The 25,835-nt window shown below is 48.7% G+C and overlaps 1 protein-coding gene across 12 annotated transcripts in view; it reads right to left on the bottom strand.

The window, feature by feature from the left end:
* Positions 1-25,835, bottom strand: part of ST3GAL3 (ST3 beta-galactoside alpha-2,3-sialyltransferase 3) — a 690,822-nt gene that overhangs the window by 63,896 nt on the left and 601,091 nt on the right. For all 12 annotated transcript variants that reach the window (XM_077450693.1, XM_077450694.1, XM_077450692.1 and 9 more), the window contains 3 exons: positions 9,909-9,972; positions 4,287-4,382; positions 4,016-4,202 (listed from right to left, as the gene is read on the bottom strand). In XM_077450693.1, coding sequence (XP_077306819.1) covers positions 4,016-4,202; positions 4,287-4,382; positions 9,909-9,972 — 347 coding nt within the window. The remainder of the gene's footprint in view (positions 1-4,015; positions 4,203-4,286; positions 4,383-9,908; positions 9,973-25,835) is intronic.

Here is a 25,835-nt window from a genome sequence, read left to right as displayed (position 1 = left end):
GGAACCAGAGGGCAGTAGAGATGATGGCTACACAAGGAACCAGGGGGCAGTAGAGAAGAGGACAACACAGAGAACCAGGGGGCAGTAGAGATGATGGCTACACAAGGAACCAGGGGGCAGTAGAGATGATGACTACACAGGGAACCAGGGGGCAGGAGAGATGAGGACTACACAGAGAACCAGGGGGCAGGAGAGATGAGGACTACACAGAGAACCAGGGGGCAGGAGAGATGAGGACTACACAGAGAACCAGGGGGTAGTAGAGATGATGACTACACAGGGAACCAGGGGGCAGGAGAGATGAGGACTACACAAAGAACCAGGGGGCAGGAGAGACAAGGGCTGCACAGAGAACTAGGGGGCAGGAGAGACCAGGGCTGCTCAGAGAACCAGGGGGCAGGAGGGACAAGGGCTGCGCAACGGCTCTACGTAAAAAGACATTGAACACAAAATGGGGCGTTCAGAAAAAAACACACCGTGTTAAAAAGTTAAACCCATGAGCCAGGGCACAGGAAAAACAAGAACTGCACAAAAAAGGAGAGATGAGGACTACACAGAGAACCGGGGGGCAGGAGAGATGAGGACCACACAGAGAACCGGCGGGGGGCAGGAGAGATGAGGACTACACAGAGAACCAGGGGGCAGGAGAAATGATGACTACACAGGGAACCAGGGGGCAGGAGAGATGAGGACTACACAAGGAACCAGAGGGCAGTAGAGATGATGGCTACACAAGGAACCAGGGGGCAGTAGAGATGATGACTACACAGGGAACCAGGGGGCAGAAGAGATGATGGCTACACAAGGAACCAGGGGGCAGTAGAGATGATGACTACACAGGGAACCAGGGGGCAGGAGAGATGAGGACTACACAGAGAACCAGGGGGCAAGAGAGATGAGGACTACACAGAGAACCAGGGGGCAGGAGAGATGAGGATTATACAGAGAACCAGGGGGCAGGAGAGACGAGGGCTGCACAGAGAACCAGGGGGCAGGAGAGACGAGGGCTGCACAGAGAACCAGGGGCCAGGAGAGACAAGGGCTGCACAGAGAACCAGGGGGCAGGAGAGACGAGGGCTGCACAGAGAACCAGGGGCCAGTAGAGACTAGGGCTGCACAGAGAACCAGGGGGCAGGAGAGACAAGGGCTGCACAGAGAACCAGGGGGCATGAGAGACCAGAACTGCACAGAGAACCAGGGGGCAGGAGAGAAGAGGACAACACAGAGAACCAGGGGGCAGTAGAGATGATGGCTACACAAGGAACCAGGGGGCAGTAGAGATGATGACTACACAGGGAACCAGGGGGCAGGAGAGATGAGGACTACACAGAGAACCAGGGGGCAGGAGAGATGAGGACTACACAGAGAACCAGGGGGCAGGAGAGATGAGGACTACACAGAGAACCAGGGGGTAGTAGAGATGATGACTACACAGGGAACCAGGGGGCAGGAGAGATGAGGACTACACAAAGAACCAGGGGGCAGGAGAGACAAGGGCTGCACAGAGAACTAGGGGGCAGGAGAGACCAGGGCTGCTCAGAGAACCAGGGGGCAGGAGGGACAAGGGCTGCGCAGAGAACCAAGGGGCAGGAGAGACAAGGACTGGACAAAGAACCAAGGGGCAGGAAAGACAAGGGCTGCACAGAGAACCAGGGGGCAGGAAAGACAGGGACTAGACAGAGAACCAGGGGACAGGAGAGACAAGGACTGGACAGAGAACCAGGGGACAGGAGAGACAAGGACTGGACAGAGAACCAGGGGACAGGAGAGACAAGGACTGGACAGAGAACCAGGGTACAGGAGAAACAAGGGCTGCACAGAGAACCAGGGGACAGGAGAGACAAGGACTACACAGAGAACCAGGGGGCAGGAAAGAAGGGGACTGTACAGAGAATCAGGAGGCAGGGGAGACAAGGACTGCACAGAGAACCAGGGGGCAGGAGATACAAGGGCTGCACAGAGAATGCGAGGAAATAGAGAAAAGGGCTGGGCAGAGAACCAACAGGTAGAAAAGCGGACAGCTGTAACAAAGAAACAGGAGAAGGAGAGAACAAGGGCTTCACAGAGGACCTAGGAAATGAGAGCCACTGGCTGCACAGAGAACTAGGGAGCAGAAAATAGGAGGGTTGTTCAGAGAAACCAGAAAGACAAGGGCTGCGTGGAGATCCAGGGGAATGTAAGACAAGGACTGTGCACAGAACCTGTCCTGTACAGAGAACCAGAAGAGACGAGGGCTGTGCTGAGAACTAGATGGAAGAAAAGAGGAGGTCTGGCTAGAGAACTAGGAGGCAGAAAATACAAGGGCTGTGCAGAGAACAAGCAGGCAGAAGAGACAAGGGCTGAGTAGAGAACCAGATGGAAGAAAATACGAGGGCTGGGTAGAGAACCAAGGGGCAGAAGAGACAAGGGCTGAGTAAAGAACCAGATGCAAGAAAATACGAGGGCTGGGTAGAGAACCAAGGGGCAGAGGAGACAAGGGCTGAGTAGAGAACCAGATGGAAGAAAATACGAGGGCTGGGTAGAGAACCAAGGGGCAGAGGAGACAAGGGCTGAGTAGAGAACCAGATGGAAGAAAATACGAGGGCTGGGTAGAGAACCAAGGGGCAGAAGAGACAAGGGCTGAGTAAAAAAACAGATGGAAGAAAATACGAGGGCTGGGTAGAGAACCAAGGGGCAGAGGAGACAAGGGCTGAGTAGAGAACCAGATGGAAGAAAATACGAGGGCTGGGTAGAGAACCAAGGGGCAGAGGAGACAAGGGCTGAGTAAAGAAGCAGATGGAAGAAAATACGAGGGCTGGGTAGAGAACCAAGGGGCAGAAGAGACAAGGGCTGAGTAGAGAACCAGATGGAAGAAAATACGAGGGCTGGGTAGAGAACCAAGGGGCAGAAGAGACAAGGGCTGAGTAAAGAACCAGATGGAAGAAAATACGAGGGCTGGGTAGAGAACCAAGGGGCAGAGGAGACAAGGGCTGAGTAGGGAACCAGAGGCAGAGGAGACAAGGGCTGAGTAGAGAACCAGGGGCAGAAGAGATGAGGGCTGGGTAGAGAACCAGAGGCCGCAGAGATGAGAGCTGGGTAAAGAACCAGAGGCAGAAGAGATGAGAGCTGGTTACAGAACCAGAGGCAGAAGAGCTGAGGGCTAATTAGATATCCAGGGATAGAAGTGACAAGGGCGAGGTAGAGAAGCAGATAGTAGAAAAGACGAGGATTGGGTGGAGAACTAGGGGGGCAGAAAAGACAAGGGTTGAGTAGAGAACCAGGGGCAGAAGAGACATGGGCTGCATAAAGAACCAAGGGAAGAAGAGACAAGGGCTGAGTGAAGAACCAGAAGCAGAAGAGACAAGGGCTGAGTGAAGAATAAGGGGCAGAAGAGAAAAGGGCAAGGTGAAGAACAAGGGGCAGAAGAGAAAAGGGCAAGGTGAAGAACAAGGGGCAGAAGAGAAAAGGGCAAGGTGAAGAACAAGGGGTAGAAGAGAAAAGGGCAAGGTGAAGAACAAGGGGTAGAAGAGAAAAGGGCAAGGTGAAGAACAAGGGGCAGAAGAGAAAAGGGCAAGGTGAAGAACAAGGGGTAGAAGAGAAAAGGGCAAGGTGAAGAACAAGGGGTAGAAGAGAAAAGGGCTAAGTGAAGAACAAGGGGTAGAAAAGATAAGGGCTGAGTGGAGAACCAGAGGCAGAAGAGAATAGGGCTGAGTGAAGAACAAGGGGCAGTAGAGACAAGGCCTGTACAAAGAACCAGGGAGCAGAAGTCGAGGACTGTGCAGTCAAAATCAGAACGGAAAAGGACTGTGTGGTAATTGGAAGGGCAACTGTCAGACTTTGGTTGATGTTGACATTCAAACTGAAGTGTCAGGTTGAGAATAAGAAAGCAAAGCCAGGACACAAATAAATATTTTTCAAGTTACACTGAATAACTGAATGTTCTGATTCTTGCATAAGCGCAGATGTAAGTGATTTTCAGTCATAAAACATAAAATATTAACACTGCATTCTTATGCAACCCAGTGACACCACTTACCACTTTCTCTTTGTAAACAATGTATTTCAGCCATTTGAAGTCTTGCCACTTGAATCCGGTCAGCACGAAAAGGGAATCTTTCTCATATTGTTCAAGTTTCTGAATGGCTCCTTCGGGATATGTAATTCTTAGTGTTGTTTTACTGCCCACGTCCTTCACGAAGCCTTTCACCGGTGCCGAGTTCAGCCTGGAACATGACAGGTCACACATGCAGACCAGCTGACATCTCCGCTCCGGAGTTTATTATTCTAGGCCAATGAAAGGCTCTTACCTGACAACCACTTCGTACTCGTCGATTTTTGATCCTAATGACTTGTTGGCGAGCACCCCTCCGTTCCCTACGATGATACATCGCCGACAGCTCAAACTGTGGAGGAAATGAATATCAATCAAGAAATATGACATATGTTTATACGCTAGGATTTCAGTCTTTTGTCTACAAAGAACAAAGTTTCCCTTCCAGAAAAGCCGGATAATAAAGACAGATAAAACTCTGTCCTGAAGGAAGGATCTCTGACTCTTTCCTCTATCTACATCTGTTTTTTTTTTTTAACCTCAGCTTGGGAAGTTTCAAACTTTTACGGTACCAGTTTTATGGTATTACCTACCCCTTAAGGTTTCGATTTTATAATTTTTTTTTTCCCCACATAAGATTAATAAACATGCACACTTGGATCAGTAAAGCATGAATGTTTATAGATACACTATATTACCAAAAGTATTAGGACACCTGCCTTTACACGCACATGAACGTTAACAGCATCCCAGTCTTAGTCCGTAGGGTTCAATATTGAGTTGGCTCCGCCCTTTGCCGCTATAACAGTTTCAACTCTTCTGGGAAGGCCGTCCACAAGGTTTAGTAGTGTGTCAATGGGAATGCCATTCTTCCAGAAGCGCATTTGTGAGGTCAGGCACTGATGTTGGGACAAGAAGGCCTGGCTCACAGTCTCCATTCTAATTAATCTCAAAGGTGTTCTATCGGTTGAGGTCAGGACTCTTTCCAGGCCAGTCGTGTTCCTCCACCCCAAACTCGCTCATCCATGTCTTTATGGACCTTGCTTTGTGCACTGGTCCAAATCATTTGGTGGAGGGGGGGGATTATGGTGTGGGGTTGTTTTGTTTTTCAAAGGTTGGGAGTGGCCCCATAGTTCCAGTATAGGCCCCTTTCACACGGGACGGATCAGTAATGATCCGCCCCGTGATGATCCGCTCGCTCAGAGGGGATCGCTCCGTTGTCCCCGCTGAGCCGGCGGCGGACAGGGCGGTCTCCGCACATTGTGCAGGGACCGCCCTGTCAGCTCTCCGCTCTCCTCTATGGGGATCGGATGAGCATGGACCGTCTGTCCGTGTTCATCCGATCCGCTCTGCAGACGGATAGAAAAATAGGATTTTCCTCCGTCTGCAGAATCGGACCATAGCGGAGGCGGACAATAGCGGGTGTCTGCGGATATTCATCTGCAGACACCCGCTATCCCATAGGGATGCATGTATGTCCGTATTTCATCCGCAAACGGATGGATGAAATATGGACATAATGTCCGCATGTGTGAAAGGGGCCTTAGGGAACTCTTAAAACGTCAGCACACCAAGACATTTTGGATAATTTCATGCTCCCAACTTTGTGGGAACAGTTTGGGGACGGCCCCTTCCTGTTCCAACATGACTGCGCACCAGTGTACAAAGCAAGGTCCATAAAGACATGGATGAGCGAGTTTGGGGTGGAGGAACTTGACTGGCCTGCACAGACTCTGGACCTCAACCTGACCTCACAAATGCTCTTCTGGAAGAATGGTCAAACATTCCCATAGACACCCTCCTAAACCTTGTGGACGGCCTTCCCAGAAGAGTTGAAGCTGTTATAGCTGCAAAGGGCGGAGCCAACTCAATATTGAACCCTACGGACTAAGACTGGGATGCCATTAAATTTCATGTGTGTGTAAAGGCAGGCGTCCCAATACTTTTGGTAATACAGTGTATGTAGATGGCTGCAGCCTCGGTTTACCTTTTTCAAAGTAAACAGAGACTGGCTGAACGAATTCAACATGGCAGATCTTCCTTTCCGGTAATAACAGACATATTAGCGTTCTAACCTGGCCAATATCGGCCAACTGGGAGACATCCATCCAAGTAAAGGTTTGCCTTTACCAATATAAATCCTATATGGTGTATCAATCCTTCTGCTGACTGGATGTGGGCACTAAGCATGGGCTTGTCCTCACCCCGAACTGTCAACACAAACGGAAAAAAATAGGTGGCAGCACACTGTAACATTCAACAATTATAAAACTTTATTATTCCAAGACAAACTTCAAAAGACATCTATCTTTGCAGAGGATCTGGCAGGTGGTGAGGAGTCGATGTATCACCACCTCATCACCTGCTTTAACTCCTTTTAACTCCGCCTAAACCACGTGAGTTGCACGCGGTTGCAGGGCACCTCCATTCAGTAGAATGGTCCGCGATCAGCAGGTGGCACTGCCCGCTGCACACAACAGTGGGGATAAATCTTGCTGTGCCTGGATGTATACACCCCGGGCTGCTGCCTTTGCAGCTTAAGGGGGTAGTGGATGGGGGCTTTAAAAAAATGGTGCAGCTGAGTGGTTTTCCTACTCCCTAACTGAAAAGTATAAACAAGGCTTAAAACAGCGTTTTGTTATTTTAGAAGAACATCTCGCTTGTCTTTTGACATGACCTACAGAATCTGATCCAATGCCAGTGGAAGATTGTTCCGCATTAAGGCTGGGTTCACACCGCTGCGGGTGAGAGATCCGGATGTGATTCGCACCGCACTGCAGTGCAAATCACATCCGATCTGTCTGTGCGATGCGAGTTCAGCCATACTCGCACAGGACCCTTTTTTTGGTCCGCAGCAGAATCGGATCGCATGGGTGTTCACACCATGCGATCTGATTCCTGTCCGAGTTTGCAGATCGCACTGCGATATGCGGACTGGTCTGGGGGTGTCATTAACATTTCATTGACACTCCCAGCAGTCCGCATAGGGCAGTGTGAACTGCCGGCGGGAGGCATGCGATGCAGGAACCCGCCGCGGATTTGCGGCGTTCCCGCATCGCTATGGTGTGAACCTAGCCTTATACTGCTCTTACAGTACAATGCCCCTCTGGTAAATGGAAAATGAAGCCTCTATCTCTCCACGTCTTCTATGGTTACCCACCACCCGTGCTCTCTGGTCTCCTCCATTCAGACTTGAAGCAGTATAGAAACGACACTTCAGACCCCGTCACGAAAGTGTCAAACCTGGAACAGATACGCACTATATGGCTGAAGGTTTGCAGACATCTGACTAACTTGGTGTTCATTTGGAGTTGGCCTTCCTTAGGAGTCTCCACTCTTCTGGGAAGGCTTTCCACAAGATTTTGGAGCACGTTTGTGGAAATTTGTGCCCGTTAAGCCAAAACAGCATTTGTGAGGTCAGGTACTAATGTTGGATGAGAAGACTTGGCTCACAGTCATCATTACTGTTCCATTTTCTAGTGTTTGCCAGAGAATGAGCACTCATAGATACACGATATTATCAAAAGTATTGGGACACCTTTACATGCACATGAACTTTAATGGCATCCCAGTCTTAGTCTGTAGGGTTCAATATTGAGTTGGCTCCGCCCTTTGCAGCTATAACAGCTTCAACTCTTCTGCGAAGGCCGTCCACATGTTTAGGAGGGTGTCTATGGGAATGTCTGACCATTCTTCCAGAAGAGCATTTGTGAGGTCAGGCACTGAAGTGGACAAGAAGGCCTTGCTCGCAGTCTCCACTGTAATTGATCCCAAAGGTGTTCTATCAGGTTGAGGTCAGGACACTGTGAAGGCCAGTCAATTTCCTCCACCCCAAACTCCCTCATCCATGTCTTTATGGACCTTGCTTTGTGCTCTGGTGTGCAGTCATGCTGGAAAAGGTAGGGGCCGTCCCCGAATTGCTACCACAAAGTTGGGAGCATGAAATTGTCCAAAATGTCTTGGTATGCTGACGCCTTTAGCCCTTGTACACACGGTCAGAGATTCCAACGGAATGTGTCCGATTGGACCGTTTTGTCGGATATTCTGACTGTGTGTGGTCTACATCGGACTGTTTCCGTTGGAATATCCGACGGACCAAGTTTTCCAACTTGTTGGTAAAATTTTCAGACAAAATGCTCCCATCGGACATACTCCGATCATGTGTAGAGAATTCCGATCGGACAAAGTGCCACACATGCTCAGATCAAATTCCTACACCAAAGCTATTGGCTACTAGCCAGAACGTAGTCTTGTCGTAACGAAATAACGTCATCACGTCAGATTTTCCGACAACTTTGTCCGACCGTGTGTATGCAACAGTTTCGGACAAAATCCGACGGACAAAATCTGACGGATTTGGTTGTGGGAAATCTCCGACCGTGTGTACAAGGGCTAAGAGTTCCCTTCACTGGATCTAAGGGGCCAAGCCCAACCCCTGAAAAACCACCCCACACCATAATCCCCCCTCCACCAAATGATTTGGACCAGTTGTGTGACAATTAATATGCGCTATTGTCTTCCGGATTCTCCTCCCAGACAATTGGGAAGCAGCTCCTCTGACCCGATTGGCCAGGGAGTCTTCAGACTCCTTGGCCAATCGGGTTTTAGGACATACTTGCTGTTCACCTGGGCAGAGGGTCAACAGCCCGGCTCTTCATTCCCCCTGACTCAAAAGGTAATGCCCTGATCGCCGCCGTCCTGTCTGTCTCCTGGGGAGGGGGGGGGGGGGGGGTAGTCCATCGCCGTATTCCTGTCCATCTCCTGCAGGTGGGTGTTTGATTGCGCATTTACGGCCATCTCTGGGTGGTGGGGGTGTGTGCGATCACCACACACTCCCGGCCATCTCCTGTGAAGGGGGGGTTTGGTCTTAGTTTACCCCCCCCCCCCCCCCATGTATTGTAGACCTGGTCATCAGCACAAGTGCAGTAAGGCTCTGCATTCATGGAACACAGAGTGTGCCGTGGAAATGCAGAGCACTCTGCTACGATCGTGACTACCCTGCATGTGTGGGAGTGAAGCCAGGCCATTAAAACTGCCGGAGCCCGGAGTGAAATCAGACCATTAAAACTGCCAGAGCCCGTGAACCTGGAGTGAGGCCAGGCCATTAAAACTGCCAGAGCCCGTGAACCTGGAGTGAGGTCAGGCCAGTCAAACTGCTGGGAGCCCATGAACCTGGAGTGAGGTCAGGCCAGTCAAACTGCCAGAGCCCGTGAACCTGGAGTGAGGTCAGGCCATTAAAACTGCCAGAGCCTGTGAACCTGGAGTGAGGTCAGGCCATTAAAACTGCCAGAGCCTGTGAACCTGGAGTGAGGTCAGGCCAGTCAAACTGCCAGAGCCCGTGAACCTGGAGTGAGGTCAGGCCAGTCAAACTGCCAGAGCCCGTGAACCTGGAGTGAGGTCAGGCCAGTCAAACTGCCAGAGCCTGTGAACCTGGAGTGAGGTCAGGCCATTAAAACTGCCAGAGCCTGTGAACCTGGAGTGAGGTCAGGCCATTAAAACTGCCAGAGCCTGTGAACCCGGAAGGAAAACCAGGTTAAAATAGAAGTGCCAGGGAGCTGTAACAGCGCTGAAAGGGACATTTGTCATAAAGTTCTAGTATGTGGTACATACTAGCATATTATGGAATATACCTACCTACAGGGGGCTGAGATTTTTATTTTTTTTGCCAGTTAACTACTGCTTTATTCTTCACAGCATGATCCAAAAAGGATTTAGAAAAATTTGCCTGGAACTCTATTTTACCTTTCCTCTGAAGAGTGCATGCGCAGTCCTGTTCTTGGAAATAAGCCCCCCCACCCCCAGCCCCATCCACTTTATCTGTATGTACATACCCCCAGCCTGTAAACTGAATGTTTGCAAAAACACACAGAGGTTGTACCTGTCGAGCGCCGGCGTCAGGCGATATTCCTTTGTAGCTGACAAGATGGCCTTGATTAAGTTATCTGCACAATAGAAAGAATGTAATGTGATGTTAGCAAAAGGCAACAGTCAGGAATAAAGATTTACAGTAAAGAGTGAAAGATGTAGATCAGAAGATCTGTCTTCATGTCTATAGATGGTCAGCTCCTGGGGGCACAAGCAGACTGTTCCCATCTCTTCCCAGCACTTAGCTCCGGGTATTTAGATAACCCCGCAAGAGAAGTACAATAAATACAAGGAGCCTGTACAGGGATACGCCATGACATGTGGAATTAAAGCAGAAATCCACTTTATTTTCTCCTCTTTATTTAGGAGAAGCTGAAGGATTAAAGTATCCAGATAATGTGATCGTAGCGAAAACCCTCCACTTTACCAGCAACTGCATTACCCAAACAACTGATCCACAGCCTGGAGAAATGAAGAGTGACATTAATTGGCATCCCTGTCTATCAGAAGGAGGCTAAAAGATTCAAAGGATGCTTCAAATGTCATCTTCCATTGAGGGGTATGAGCATACAGACATTGGAACATGAAAGCTGAACTTCAGTCTTGCACACTGCAGAAATAGGAAGAGATAGCCCGGGCACCGCACACCTCACCCGGCCCGTTTGGTTAGCCGGTAAAAACAGCCTCAGCTCGATTCATCTAGACCACGACTCTAACATGTTTTGCCCCCTGGGGCTTAATCATGATCTCCAAGATTAAGCCCCCGGGGCAGGGCGAAACATGTTGGAGTCATGGTCTGGATGAATCGAGCTGAGGCTGCTTTTACCTGCTAACCACACGGGCCGGGTGAGGTGTGTGGCAGCTGGGTTATCTCTTCCTATCTCTGCAGTGTGCTTTGGGTCTGGACGGACCATTCCCCAGCCTGTGTCCTTCACTAGTCAGTGGCATCCAACTCATCAGACCTTGAAAGCCTGAGCAGGGGCCCTTAAGCATTTATCATGGGTTTCAGTCTTGTACAGTTGTACCGGCTTCTCTCCTCGTCCTGCTTACTACGCCACTTGTTAAGTTCAACTCCGGCCTTCCCTTTAGCCCTTGTACACACGGTCGGAGATTCCGACAACCAAATCCGTCGGATCTTGTCCGAAACTGTTGCATACACACGGTCCGACAAAGTTGTCGGAAAATCCGATCTTTCAGAACGTGATGACGTAATTTCGTTACGATGGGACTATGTTCACGCTAGTAGCCAATAGCTTTGATGTAGGAATTTGATCTGAGCATGCGTGGCACTTTGTCTGATCGGAATTCTCTACACATGATCGGAGTATGTCCTATCGGAGCATTTTGTCGGAAAATATTTCCAGCAAGTTGGAAAATTTGGTCTGACAGATATTCCGATGGAAACAGTCCGATGCATACCACACACAGTCGGAATATCCGACAAAACGGTCTGATAGGACACATTCCGAAGGAATCTCCGACCGGGTGTACAAGGGCTTAGTCTTGCACAGTTGTACAGGATCCCCTCCTGGAGTGAAACGGCTTCCTCTGATTTCACTGCATACTGTGAGCTTCCCACAATGTGCATTAGAAGCTGCAGCAAGTCAGATGCTGGAGGAAGTGCGGCATTGCCTAGTATTCTAGGTGCTTTTGGTAGGAATGTCTGGCTGTACAGTATTTCTGCTGTTATGATGGGGAATCTGAAGGTTTGTTTTGTAGGAACAAAATCCGGGGCCCTCACTGGGTAAGGTGGGGGCACAGGGGTAATTCCCCCGGGAAGACTGGAGGGACCCAGTGTCTCCTGATTTGAACGGGTCTACCTTGTCTGGCCATGAGCTGGGAAGGCAGAGAATACATGGTTTCAGTGCCCCTTGGGAGTTGGTCTCTCCAGGCAGTTCTGCTGTTAGAAACCACGGGGCCCCAGTTAACCTGACAGTCACCCCCTCCAATAAACACACTATTTTACTGTGCTTCAGTTCTGAATGAACACAGTGAGTGATTGGTATTGATCACTTATTGTGTTCATTCAGGAAAGGAAAGGGCTGGTAAATTTGATATATTAACCAGACCCTTCCCCACCACTCTCCACCCTGAAGGATCCTATTGTGTGCCTGGTCACTATTTTATGTCACTTAAACTGCACGTGTGTCTCTTTTGTATGTTTTTTTTACAGAGACAGAGGGTGCAGATCATCAGGGGGCCTGCCCCGATATGGGGGGGGGGGGGGGGGTTTCTGTGGCCTTCAGATATTTTGCTTCTCCCCATCTGGAGGGGTCTCTCTTTGGGAGCACTTGGTGGACCGGGTTCAGCTGGTCCCTTAGAAGTGGTGTTGACCTACCTTCAGCCTAGGTAGACCGTGCCCCTGGAGTGGCAGTCCAGGGGTGCCGTATAATCACTGTGAGTGAGGGTCACTTTGATTCACGGCACCACGGCCACTGCACCATATGACACATGCTTTTTAGCACCAGCCTCTTGGGCCGGGCCTTTTGGCTGGGACCAGAGGAATTTTTTTATACCTGGCCGGAGGGCCTGGTCATTGTTTTACACTTATCCCCCCCCCCACTTTATTTAATTTATTTCCTTTGTGTGCCACGTTTTTGTATTTTTATGTTGTAAATTTGCACGTGTGATGAGTAGGGTCGCAGGTCCTCAGGCCTGTCCTGAAAGTCTGGGGAGGGGGTGGACATGGCCTTCTGGCTTAGTTCGCCCTCTCTCTCCTGGGGTCTCCCTTCGGGGGGAGCCCTACCTATTACTTGGGTGGGTCTGTTTTGGCAGACCTTCCAAAGAAAGGGGTCTGTCTGGTTTCGGCCAGATAGACCATGTTTTAAAGCGGGAGTCCGCCGGGAGTTCCTCCGTTTTTAAAAAAAAAAGCCAGCAGCTACAAATACTGCAGCTGCTGACTTTTAAAATAGTGACACTTACCAGCCCAGCGTGCCCACGATGTCGGCCCCCGAAGCCGATCTCTCGATCGTCTCTCGGGTGCTGCCGCCGCCATCTTGGGTATGGGAATCAGGAAGTTCCCTACTGCGCATGCGCGAGTCGCGCTGTGCAATAAGGATGGACCCGCTGCCTCTGGGATCTGTTTGTTTCCCAACAGGCAGCGGGGGACCTTCGGAAAGGGGCGTAGATCTATGCCCCTTTCCGCAGAGAGCTATCCCGGAAGTGGGTGCAGATACCTGTACTGTACAGGTACCTGCACCCCCCCCCCCTGAAAGGTGCCAATTGTGGCGCCGAAGGGGGGGAGGATTCCAATGAGCGGAAGGTCCACTTTAGGGTGGACCTCCGCTTTAAGTACCCTTGTCCCTGTCTGGAGCCTCACGCCCTAGGGGATTCAGGCCAAGGCCCTCTGATTTCAGAGGGCTTGTGTACCCCTCTGCACTTTTTTGTGTGTCACTCCCTATGTGAGTGCACATTTTTTTGGCACCGGGTGAAGTTTTTGACTGTGTTTTGCACGCCATTGCCTTTCAATAAAAAAATAAATAAAAAATGGTGTACCTTGCCTCGGCCAGGAGGCTTGAGCCCCTGGGGGTTGAGGGTTAGACACCCTTCCTCTTCAGAGGTTTGGAAATTTTGTACCCTCTGTGTACTTTTTTGTGTGTTGTGATTTTACAGTTGACTTTTTTTGTTTTGTTTGAGCTATAAACCCCCCCCCCCCCCCCCCCCCCCACCAGCCTGACTGTCCCTGGGCCACCCCTTTCATTCATTGGAATTTAGTTCTTTCAATCACCGAGGTTCATCATCACACGTGGGTGTTACCTATGCAAATACGGTCTCTGCCTCCCCCCCCCCCAGACTTACATCCACCCATCAAGACCCTTTAATATTTGCATAACTCCTCCTAAGAGCCAGCCCACTGCTTGTATCAGGGCTGAGGGCTTTTGAGAAGGGTACTGGGACACTGGCCTGGGCTGTTTTCAGAAAGCCATGTACAGCCCCTTGCCAGGCCCCCCTCCCCCCCATCAGTCACGATCTGCCTGCATTGAATAAATAAGCACAGAGACCCAATGATGACATCACCGGGAATAAAATACGGTATGTAACGATAATTGAAAGGTTTTATTTATTATTTTATTATATTTTAATTTATATTTTATTATATATAATTTATATTTATTATTATGTTGTTGGGTGGGGGCCAGGAAAGGCAAAGTATAAGCAGAATAAACTTCAGCTTGATTTGACCTTCATGACCAGGCCATTTTTTTGTCATATGGCACTGTGTTACTTTAAAGCGGGAGTCCGCCGGTTCTCCGCGTTTTTTTTTTTTTTAAAAGCCAGCAGCTACAAATACTGCAGCTGCTGACTTTTAGAATAGTGACACTTACCTGTCCAGTGCGCCCACGATGTCGGCACCCGAAGCCGATCTCTCGATCGTCTCTAGGGTCCTGTCGCCGCCATCTTGGGTATGGGAATCAGGAGTCGCACTGCGTAATAAGGACGGTCCCCGCTGCCTCTGGGATCTGTGTGTTTCCCAGCAGGCAGCGGGGCACTTGCGGAAAGGGGCGGGCACTTGCGGAAAGGGGCGTAATCTACGCCCCTTTCCGCAGAGAGCTATCCCGGAAGTGGGTGCAGATACCTGTACTGTACAGGTATCTGCACCCCCCCTCCCCCCTGAAAGGTGCCAATTGTGGCGCCGGAGGGGGGGAGGGTTCCGATGAGCGGAAGGTCCACTTTAGGGTGGACCTCCGCTTTAACTGACAATTGCGCAGTCATGCGACGGTGTACACAAATAAAATGTATGTCCCCTATAAATGACTCCATGTATGTTTTTTTCCCCATAAATAGAGCTTTCTTTTGGTGGTATTTGATCACCTCTGCAGTTTGTATTTTTTGCGCTATAAACAAATAAAAAGCGGCAACTTTGAAAAAAAAAAAAAGAAAAAAAAAGGAAGAACAATAGTTTTTACTTTCTGCTATATAACATATCCAATAAAAACAAATTGAAATTTCTTCATCAATTTAGGTCAATATGTATTTTGCTACATATTTTTGGTAAAAAGAAATCACAATAAGTGTATAATGATTGGTTTGCGCAAAAGTTATAGCGTCTACAAACTATGGAATATATAGTGGCATTTTTTTTAATTAATGGTGGTGATCAGCGACTTATAGAGGGACTGCGATATTGCAGCGGACAATCTGACACTGACACTTTGTGGGAACCAGTGACACTAATAGAGCAATTGGTGCTAAAAATATGCACTGTCGCTGTACCAATGACACTGTCTGGGAAGGGGTTAAACATCTAGGGGGGGGGAGAGCGCCACCATATTACACAGAGCGTGTGTCTCCCACTTACCCGGCTCTGTGAAGTCCAGCCTCCTGGCCTGGCTCCTATGATGGACATCACACTGGTCCAATGCCGAGACATGTGACGTCCATCATAGGAGCTGGTATTTTGTGTGACTGTGAGCGCCGGGTAAAGGGCAGTTCCCTGCTCTGTGTAAACCAGTGGCTCTCCTCTCCCCATGACTGCACTGGCAAGGCTGCGTTGATGGGCACTGGTGAGGCTGAGCTGATGGGCACTTAGGCTGCATTGATGGGCACTGATCAGGCATCATTGATGGGCACTGATCATGGCTGTGTTGATGGGCACATTTAAGGCTAAGCTTATGTGCATTGATGGGCACTGGTGGGGTTGCATTGATCAGTGATGGGCACTGGTGAGGCTGAATTGATGGGCACAGGTAAGGCTAAGCTGATGGGCAGTAATCAGGCTGCATTAATGGGCATTGGTGAGGCTGCACTGATGGGCACTGATCAGGCTGCATTGATGGGCACTGGTGAGGCTGAGCTGATGGGCACTGATCAGGCTGCATTGATAAGCACAGATAAGGCTGAGCTGATGGGCACTGATCCTGCTGCAATGATGGGCACTGGTGCGGCTGCATTGATGGGCACTGATCAGGCTGCATTAATGGGCACTGGTGAGGCTGCATTAATGGGCACTGGTGAGGCTGCACTGATGGGCACTTGTGAAGGTGCAATGATGGGCACTGGTGAGGCTGCATTGATGGGCACTGGTGAGGCTGCATTGATGGGCACTAATCAGGCTGCATTGATGGGCACTGGTGAGGCTGCATTGATGGGCACTGGTGAGGCTGCATTAATGGGCACTGGTGAGCCAGGCAGCAACCAGCAAGTGAGCCTAACCCCCCGCAATGATGCTGGGCTTGGGCTGAACTTACTTTAAAATGTGGGAGAGGTTATCAAATTCGCTGACGCCCCTGGTCTTTTTCCCACCTAACATCTCCCCTGCCTACCTGTCTCCTCGCCGATCAGCGGGTGCCAGGGGACATCCATCGATCGGCGACCCGACTGTGCTGTGATTAGACACAGCACAAGCCAATCAGCAGATGCTGAAAATGGAAACGAATGAATCTAAAAAATGTGAGTCACACAAAAACGACTGTCAAATCAATGAACTGAATAAATGAAGAGCTCAGGATATGCACCCAATTTATTCATGAATAATTTCCCCTCAGTGAAGTGACTCAGCCGCCTGGGCAGCAGACGGTGAGTACAGTGCCAGCGCTGTGAGGTTACACGCTCCTCCAGAATTACACTTCTATAACTCAAACACAAATTGTCTATTTGGCACCATTGCAGGAACACTGACATTAATGAACATGCCTCTGCCTACTTCATTGGCATTCCAAGCCGGATATTTATACTGGACCCAAACAGCCCTCAGGAGTTCCTCTCCTACCAGTCTGCCAATGTGTGTCTGGAAGCCAGGTTGGAACACAACCGGGAAATGACTGAGGGCCCCTCCTCCATGGAATATGACAAGTGGACCAGAGGAGCTTACACTCTAATATCCCTCAACAGTCATACACTATTGTTATTATACATTTATATAGCTCTGACATATACCGCAGGGCTGTATAGAGAACATTGGGCCAGTCACATCAGTCTCTGCACCAGGGGAGCTTCTCCACCAGGTAATGCTGTTCTGCAGGGTGCTGTTGGCTCACCAAGATCTCAGCTGAGAGAAGCAGCAAGCCTGGGGCCTCTCATGCAGGCTTTTCCCAGGCAAGCATGGGCCATGTTGGGGAAGACGAAGGTGGAGGCTCTCCAGAGGCACCAAGGTCTACTTCATGTGCTCAAGCTGCAATGGATCCTGGGCCTATCCCTATGCAAGGGGAGTCCTTACCAGTCTTCCAGGTTAGAGTGATGAACAGACTTTGCCGCATTGCTAAGGAGGAACAGAAACTTGGTGCCATGAAAGCAGATCTCAGGAAAAAGAAATCCCTGCATAGTAAGTCTGGAAACAGTAAGAGGGAAATCTCCAAACTAAAGTCTCTGAAGGAGGCATTGAAAAGCAGGAGAAGCTGGTTGCTACTCTAAAGGCAAGCGGCAGTGTTTTCAGAGAAAAGTGTGAGAATGAGGCGTGATTCCAACAGATGATGGAATGTGTCTGTGCTAGTGCCAGTCAGAGGGTGGATACCATAGCAACAGTGACAGTATGGATGGGGGGTAAGGAAGTGGCTTCACATGGTGGCCCCAGTATTACCCGTCTCAGTATCTGTTGTGTCTGAGTCAGTATCTGTCCCCCTCCCTCCACAGCAGCCTGGGTCATCTCAGGAGGAGGTTGAGGAAAATGGCAGATTGCTGTACACCATTACAGAAATGGCACCGACTCGTCAGATGAAGATCTTGATAAAGGAGTGCTTGCTGAAAATCTTTCAGTGGGTGGAGGACTTTCCTGAGATTGCACCTGCCAACAGATTCTTGCAATCAGCAGGGAATGCAAGATGAGATGGTGTGTATCCAGACAGAGAAGTTTCTGCTGGCTGCGAGGAGTCCCACACGGACACTAACAGTGCAGAGCAGGAATGTCGCATGAACATTGAAACTGCAGAGCAGGAATGTCACATGAACATTGAAACTGCAGAGCAGGAGAACCGTATAAAAGCTGAAACAGCTGGTGTTTTTTCTAAATGGAAGACTTTACTTGATGATGGGACTGCTGGTAACTGTGGTGCTCCTGGGACTATGGTGAACAAGACTGTTGTGCTGGAGGGAGGATCAAGTGGTGGGTAATTTATCAAACCAGATTTCAGAGGTTCCTATGCAGCCAGTTAATGTGACATCTGTCCCAGTTAGGAATTATGCTAAGGCTGTGTTGGGACAAAGTCATGCTGCTAGTAGAAGGGAGCCAGTTGTGCGACTTTCACCTAACGCACCTTCTATTACATGCAGGAATGTGGTACAGCTCAGGTGGGAAGGAGGAAGTATTCCATCAGGAGGGAGGTTGTGGATAAGATCCTAGCCATGGGATTGTAAGCGGAGGATATTTATGCTCTTATCAGTCTGGCTGGTTCCTTTGAATATGATTTGTCAATTGTGCGTCCAGAATCGCTAGATCTGTTTTGGGAATGGTTCGAGCATGTATATGGGGGCCAGCCGGACTGGAAGGGGCTTGTCCCTAAGGTAATCTCACATCAGCCCTTGATAAAAAATGTGACTATCCTGACAAGGAATGAGTCTATACCCCCTGAGGATTTATGGGTCTTGTTGAATAGGTTTGGTGAAACTCTGTGCCCGCTAACAAAGATTGTGGATGATAGAGGAATCTGGATGAGTGGGTGGTCGAAGTCAATGAGGTTGAGTGTGTGTGGGAAAGTAGTCCAGCATTTTGCCTCCTCTGCCTTTACTGGTAGAGATAGGATTACCATCTTCTACCCTGGTCAACCTAAGCTGTGCCATAAATGTGGAGTCAAGGGACATTTCTCTTCTAACTGTTCAGAACAGAAGTGCTCTTTGTGCCACGAACTGGGGCATCAGACGAGGGACTGTAACATCATTAAATGTAACCTATGTGATAAGATCGGTCACCCTTATAGCCAGTGCCCTGAGGCTTTGTACAATAAGCCAGAGCTAGTGGAGGAATTCTTCCGTCTGGATAGAGAAGAGTCTGGGTTGGCAGAGGTTGTACCAGGGGGTCCTAGTGTCTCTGTCCCGTCAGAATCTGTGTCTGTGAGGCCGTCTGTGGTGTCAGTGCCCCCCACCCAGTCTGTGGTCTCCCAGTCAGTGTCAGAAAGTGTGGTTGTCAAGTCTGTGCCTGCATCTATTGTTTCTCCTATTGTAGTGAAGGCAGTGGAGGGTGCTGGACCAGCATGTATGGTGGTGCCAACTCCTCCTCCTCGGCGTGGCAGAAGTGCGGCTGGAGGTCAGCAGACACAGAGGGGTGGAATGAGGGATGGATTGGATGATGGTGAGGGGGGGGGGGGGAGGTGGGTAAGGGAATGAGAGTGGCTGGTGCAGAATGCAAGGTGAATGATGTGGAAGTTGGGGTGAATGATGTGGGGGAGGGCTTAATGAGGGGGTTGGAATTGCATCCTGATGGCGATTCAATTTCAAAACGTTTCTTAGCCTGGATTGTGTTTAAGTTGAGGTTCAGGGTTTGTAATCTCTTTTGTTGTCATTAACCGCTTCCTGCCCGCCCTATAGCCGAATGTCGGCCTTAGGGCGGGCGGCTTCCTACGCCTGGCCGTCCCTGGACGGCCTGGTGTTTACTTCCGCAATGCGCGCCGCCGCGGGCGCGCATCGCGGAAGTTCTGTGTTTGCCGTGTCCCCCGGGGACAGGCAAACACAGATCGCTGTAAACGGCCAATCACAGCGGCCGTTTACAGCGTGATCGGCGTGTCCAATGGGAGATGATCTCATATGTAAACATATGAGATCATCTCTCAGCGCCGCTCTCCCTCCTCACACAGACAGCGTGTGAGAGGGGAGAGAAGAACGGCTGCAGCAGCCGTCAGTGTAAAAAAGAAAAAAAAAAAAAAAAAAGTAAAATAAAAGTTTAATAAAAAGTGCCATCCTCCCCCAGAGCCATCCTCCCCCAGTGCCACCCCCCCCCAGTGCCATGCCCCCCCCCCAGTGCCATCCTGCCCCAGTGCCATCCTGCCCCAGTGCCATCCGCCCCAGTGCCATCCTGCCCCAGTGCCATCCGCCCCAGTGCCATCCGCCCCAGTGCCATCCACCCCAGTGCAATCCACCCCACCCCAGTGCCACCTGCCCGCAGTGCTATCTGTCCCCAGTGCCACCTGTTGTCAGTGCCATTTGTCCCCAGTGCCATCTGTCATCAGTGCCACGTATAAGTGGCATCTGTCATCAGTGCCACGTGTTATTAGTGCCACATAGTGCCATCTGTCATCAGTGCCACGTATTAGTGCCATCTGTCATCAGTGCCACGTATCAGTGCCATTTGTCATCAGTGCCACCTGTCAGTGTCACGTGCCATCTGTTGTCAGTGTCACGTGTCATCAATGCCACTTATCAGTGCCATCTGTCATCAGTGTCACGTGTCATTGGTGCCACGTATTAGTGCAATCTGTCACCGGTGGCACGTATTAGTGCCACGTATTAGTGCCACATGTCATCAGTGCCACGTATTAGTGCCACGTGTCATCAGTGCCACATATTAGTGCCACGTGTCATCAGTGCCACGTATTAGTGCCACGTGTCATCAGTGCCACGTATTAGTGCCACGTGTCATCAGTGCCACATATTAGTGTCATCTGTCATCAGTGCCACGTGTCATCAGTGCCACGTATAAGTGTCATCATTGCCACGTATCAGTGCCATCTGTCATCAGTGTCACGTGTCATTGTCCTGGTATTTCAAAAGTGTAATAAGTAGTCAACAAGTTAGATGTGTAATTTATGCTCCTAGAACACGTGATGGCGCTCCCTGCATGTTGGGCCTCTCTATGTGGCCAGGCTGCGAAAAAGTCCCACACATGTGGTATTGTAATACTCAGGAGGAGTAGCAGAATTTTTTGGGGGGTGTCATTTGTGGTATACACATGCCACGTGAGAGAAATAACCTATTACAATGACAATTTTGTGGAGAAAAATAAAGAAAATGAAAAATCTTCATTTTGCAAAGAATTGTGGGAAAAAAATGACAACATCAAAAAGCTCACCATGCCTCTTACTAAATACCTTGGAATGTCTACTTTCCAAAAAGGGGTCATTTGGGGGGTATTTGTACTTTCCTGACTTGTTTGGGTCACAAGAAGCGAGATAGGCCACCAGTACATCAGATGTGATCAATTTTGTGCGATTCGCACCACAGCTTGTAGACTCTCTAACTTTCACAAAGACCAAATAATATCCACTAATTTGGGTTATTTTTACCAAAGATATGTAGCAGTATAAATTGTGGCCAAAATTTATGAAGAAAAATTCATAATTTGCATAATTCTGTCACAGAAACAAAGAAATATGCGTTTTTTTTCAAAATTTTCGGTCTTTTTTCATTTATAGCGCAAAAAATAAAAACCCCAGAGGTGATCAAATACCACCAAAAGAAAGCTCTATTTGTGGGAAAAAAAGGACACAAAATTCATTTGGGTACAGTGTTGCATGACTGAGTAATTGTCATTCAAAGTGTGAGAGCACCGAAAGCTGAAAATTGGTCTGGGCAGGAAGGGTGTTTAAGTGCCCAGTAAGCAAGTGGTTAAAATATGTTTCTTTCTCTGTTATCGTGTCAGGAAACGTTTTTCTTTACTTGCTGATGTAAGCACGCTTGTTTTTGTTTAGTTGTTGTTTATTTTTATGTAAATATGTTTTTTTTTTTTAATAAGCTGTATGTTTGTATGATTTTTTTAATAAACAAAAATTTACAGTCACACACTGTTATTATTATATATATGGAGAAGATAATGATTTGATCCCCTGCAGATTGTGTAGGTTTGCCCACTTACATAGAAATGAAGGGTCTATCATTTCTATCATAGGTGTATTTTATATGCTAGAGACAGAATATCAGCCAAAAATCCAGAAAAAAACATGATACAAATGTTTTAAATAGAGGTTCAGTTCAGTAAAATAAGTATTTGATCCCCTACCAAACAACAATAATTCCGGCTCCCACATACTGGCTACAGTAGGTGCTCATGCGGTACACAGATTAGTCCCATCAATGTAAGAAGGTTCTCCTAAGACCCCTTTCACACTGGGGCGGAGGGTGCATCGGCAGTACCGTCCATTTTGTGGTGCTATTCGGCCGCTAGCAGGGGACTTTAACCCCCCAATAGCAGCCAAGAAAGGGTGAAAAATCAGCCGAGAAAGGGTTAAAAACACCCAAAAAGCGCTGCTGCAGCAGCGCTTTGCCGGCGGTATAGCCGCGCTGCCCATTGATTTCAATGGGCAGGTGTGGCGGAGGAGCGATATACACACCGCTCCTTCACTGCTCCAAAGATGCTGCTAGCAGTGCACCGCTCCAGTGTGAAAGCCCTTGGGCTTTCACATTGGAGAGAAAGGAGCGGCTCTTTCAGGGCGCTTTGCAGGTGCAGCGCCTGCAAAGTACTCCAGTGTGAAAGGGGTCTAACGACAATTCATTATGTGTTTAAAAGACACCTGTGCATAGAATCTCTTTCTTCCATTCAAACTTCACCATCATGGACAAGACCAAAGAGCTGTCAGAGGACGTCGGGGAGAAGATTGGAGACCTGCACAAGGCTGGAATGGGCTACAAGACCATCAGCAAGAAGCTTGGTGAGAAGACGACAACTGTTGGAGAGATTATTCCCAAATGGAAGAAATACAAAATAACCATCAATCGCCCTCGGTCTGGAGCTTCAGGCAAGATTTCGCCTCATGGGGTGAGGATAGTCATGAGAAAAGTTCCCACTACTCAAGAAGGCACATGTACCGGACAATCTGAAGTTTGAAATGATCCAGAGAAGGATTGGGGAGGAAGGTCTGTGGTCAGATCAGACCAAAATTGAGCTCTTTGGCATTAACTTGACTCGCTGTGTTTGTAGGAAGAAAAATGTTGACTATGACCCTAAGAACACCATCCCTACAGTCACACACGGAGGTGGAAACATGACGCCTTGGGGCTGTTTCACTACAAAAGGTACAGGCCAACTTTGCCGCATTGAGGGGCCAATGGATGGGGCAAAGTATTGTATAATTATGGATGAGAACCTTCTTCCCTCAGCCAGAACACTGAAGATGGGTCGTGGATGGGTCTTGGGGCATGACAATGACCCAAAACATCCCGCCAAGGAAACAAAGGAGTGACTCCAGAAGAAGCACATTAAGGTTATAGAGTGGCCTAGCCAGTCCCTAGACCAGTGATGGCGAACCTTGGCACCCCAGATGTTTTGAAACTACATTTCCCATGATGCTCCACTACACTGCAGAGTGCATGAGCATCATGGGAAATGTAGTTCCAAAACATCTGGAGTGCCGAGGTTCTCCATCACTGGCCTAGACCTTAATCCTATAGAACATTTATGGAGGGAGCTGAAACTTCAAGTTGCCAAGCAACAGCCAAGAAACTTAAGGATTTAGAGAAGATCTTTAGAGAAGAGAGGACCAAAATCCCTCCTGAGATGTCTGCAAAACTGGTCACCAACTACAAGAAATGTCTCACCTCTGTGATCCCCAACAAGGGTTTCTCCACCAACTACTAAGTTATGTTTTGCTTGGGGGATCAAATACTTATTTTATTCACTGAACTGCAACTCCATTTATAACATTTGTATCATGTGATTTTTCGGGATTTTTGGTTGATATTCTGTCTCTATAATATAAAATACACCTATGATAAAAATTATAGACCCTTCATTTCTTTGTAAGTGGGCAAACTTACACAATCTGCATTATTCGGACATTCGGATGCATCCGAATTACAATGCTAACGAATTCAAACGAAATTCCAATCAAATTAGAAAAATGACAAATTTGGGGTTTCTAGCACCAAGTGATCCCGGTATACGTGGCCCCAAAGTCGGGTCGCAAAATGTCAAGCCTTTTTCTGCAGCAGAGAATGACATTTTGCGACCTGAATTTGGGGCCACATATCTCGGGATCACTTATAGCAAGAAACACCAAATTTGGTATACAAACACAATAGACCTAGCACTACAGTGCTTGGTTTCTAGCACCAAGTGACCCCGAGATACATGGCCCTAAAGTCGGGTCGCAAAATATTTTCGAATCCGGTTGATAATAGTTTCAAATGCAGTTGAAATAATTTCGAATCATGTTGAAATCATTTCGAATCTGGTAGAAATATTTTCGAATTTGGTTGAAATAACCCCAATTGGTGATTTTGTAGTGCTAGTTCTACTGTGTTTGCATACCAAATTTGGGGTTCCTAGCTACAAGTGCCCCCGAGATACGCGGCCCTAAAGTCGGGTCGTAAAATATTTTCGAATCCGGTTGAAATAGTTTCAAATGCGGTTGAAATATTTTCGAATTTGGTTGAAATATTTTCGAATGCGACCGATTTTTCGAATTCAGTAGAAAACGAAACGAAATCCGAAAACGAATTTAACGAATATAACTACCGTATATACTCGAGTATAGGCCGACCCGAATATAAGCCGAGGCCCCCAATTTACCCCCAAAAAACTGGAAAACTTATTGACTCGTGTATAAGCCGAGGGTGAGACATGGCTGTCCATCCCTGTGTGTCCGTCCATCCCTGTGTGTGTGTCCGTCCATCCATCCCTGTGTGTGTGTCCATCCATCCATCCATCCATCCATCCCTGTGTGTGTGTCCGTCCATCCATCCCTGTGTGTGTATCCATCCATCCATCCATCCCTGTGTGTGTGTGTGTGTGTGTGTATTCATCCATCCATCCATCCCTGTGTGTGTGTGTGTGTATTCATCCATCCATCCATCCCTGTGTGTGTGTGTGTGTGTGTGTGTGTGTATCCATCCATCCATCCATCCATCCATCCCTGTGTGTGTGTGTGTGTGTGTGTATCCATCCATCCATCCATCCCTGTGTGTGTGTGTGTGTGTGTGTGTATCCATCCATCCATCCATCCATCCCTGTGTGTGTGTGTGTGTGTGTGTGTGTGTGTCCGTGCAGCCTTGTGTGTGTGTCCAGCCTACCTGTGTCCCAAGCCTCCGTCCCGAGCCGCCGTCGTCCCGAGCCTCCTCCGTCCCGTGCCTCCTCCGTCCCGTGTCGTGCCGATGGATCGCCGCTCCAGGATCGCCGCTCTTCTCGGCGGCCATTCTACATTTCAAAAGCCGCGCCTCCGCCTGTGATAGGCGGAACACTCAATTTCCCAGCAGCCTGTGTTCCGCCTATCACGGACATCCTCTCATACTCGTCCGTAGTATGAGAATGAGTGGATGTCCGTGATAGGCGGAACACTGACTGCTGGGAAATTCAGTGTTCCGCCTATCACAGGGGGAGGCGGAGAAGGAGGCGCGGCTTTTGAATTTTAATGTCCGCCGTCTGTCTGCTCGATACGCTGATCGAGCAGTCAGACAGCGGTGACTCGAGTATAAGCCGAGGGGGCACTTTCAGCCTCAAAAAAGAGGCTGAAAATCTCGGCTTATACTCGAGTATATACGGTAAACGAAATTAATTAATTAACGAATTAAAACGAAACTAAACAAATTTTTTCCTTTTGCACATGTCTAATGGATTCCCTTATTTTGCAGGGATTTCCTCTCACTTCCTGTTTGGCTATGGGGCAGGAAGTGAAGGGAAATCTCCGCAATCTCCTATGGTTCTACTTTAAATTGGAGAAAAAATTTGTAAGTGAATAAGGTAAGGGGCAGCAAAATGAAAATCAATGAAATGGGCCCCTGAGAAATGCAGCCATTCCCTATGGTGGAAGGCTATAAAAGAACAACATCTGTACATTGTTTCCTGTTGTGCAGAAAAACACTTGATACAATGTTTCCCCATCCCGGGTCACATGAATGCTGAGGATGGAGCCTCCTAGAAGGCCGATCATAGATGCTGGAGGCTCTGTGCTGTGTAACATATGTACATCTGCCACCAATCAGTACGATGGAAATGCGACACGTGCAGATGGTAACACAACGCAATGCAGATGACACAACCAACTATGGAAATTCCCAAATATTACAAAGACTGGATGTAAAACAAAGCTGAATATCTGCAGTACTACCGACAGCTCCATTCATAGGGAAGCAGCCGTCCTCAGAG

This window comes from Lithobates pipiens, unplaced genomic scaffold (assembly GCF_037356315.1).
Source record: "Lithobates pipiens isolate NorthernLeopardFrog02 unplaced genomic scaffold, aLitPip1_a1.2 Scaffold_23, whole genome shotgun sequence".
In the NCBI taxonomy this organism is placed as follows: Eukaryota; Metazoa; Chordata; class Amphibia; order Anura; family Ranidae; genus Lithobates; species Lithobates pipiens.
This window is presented reverse-complemented; position numbering and strand designations above follow the sequence as displayed.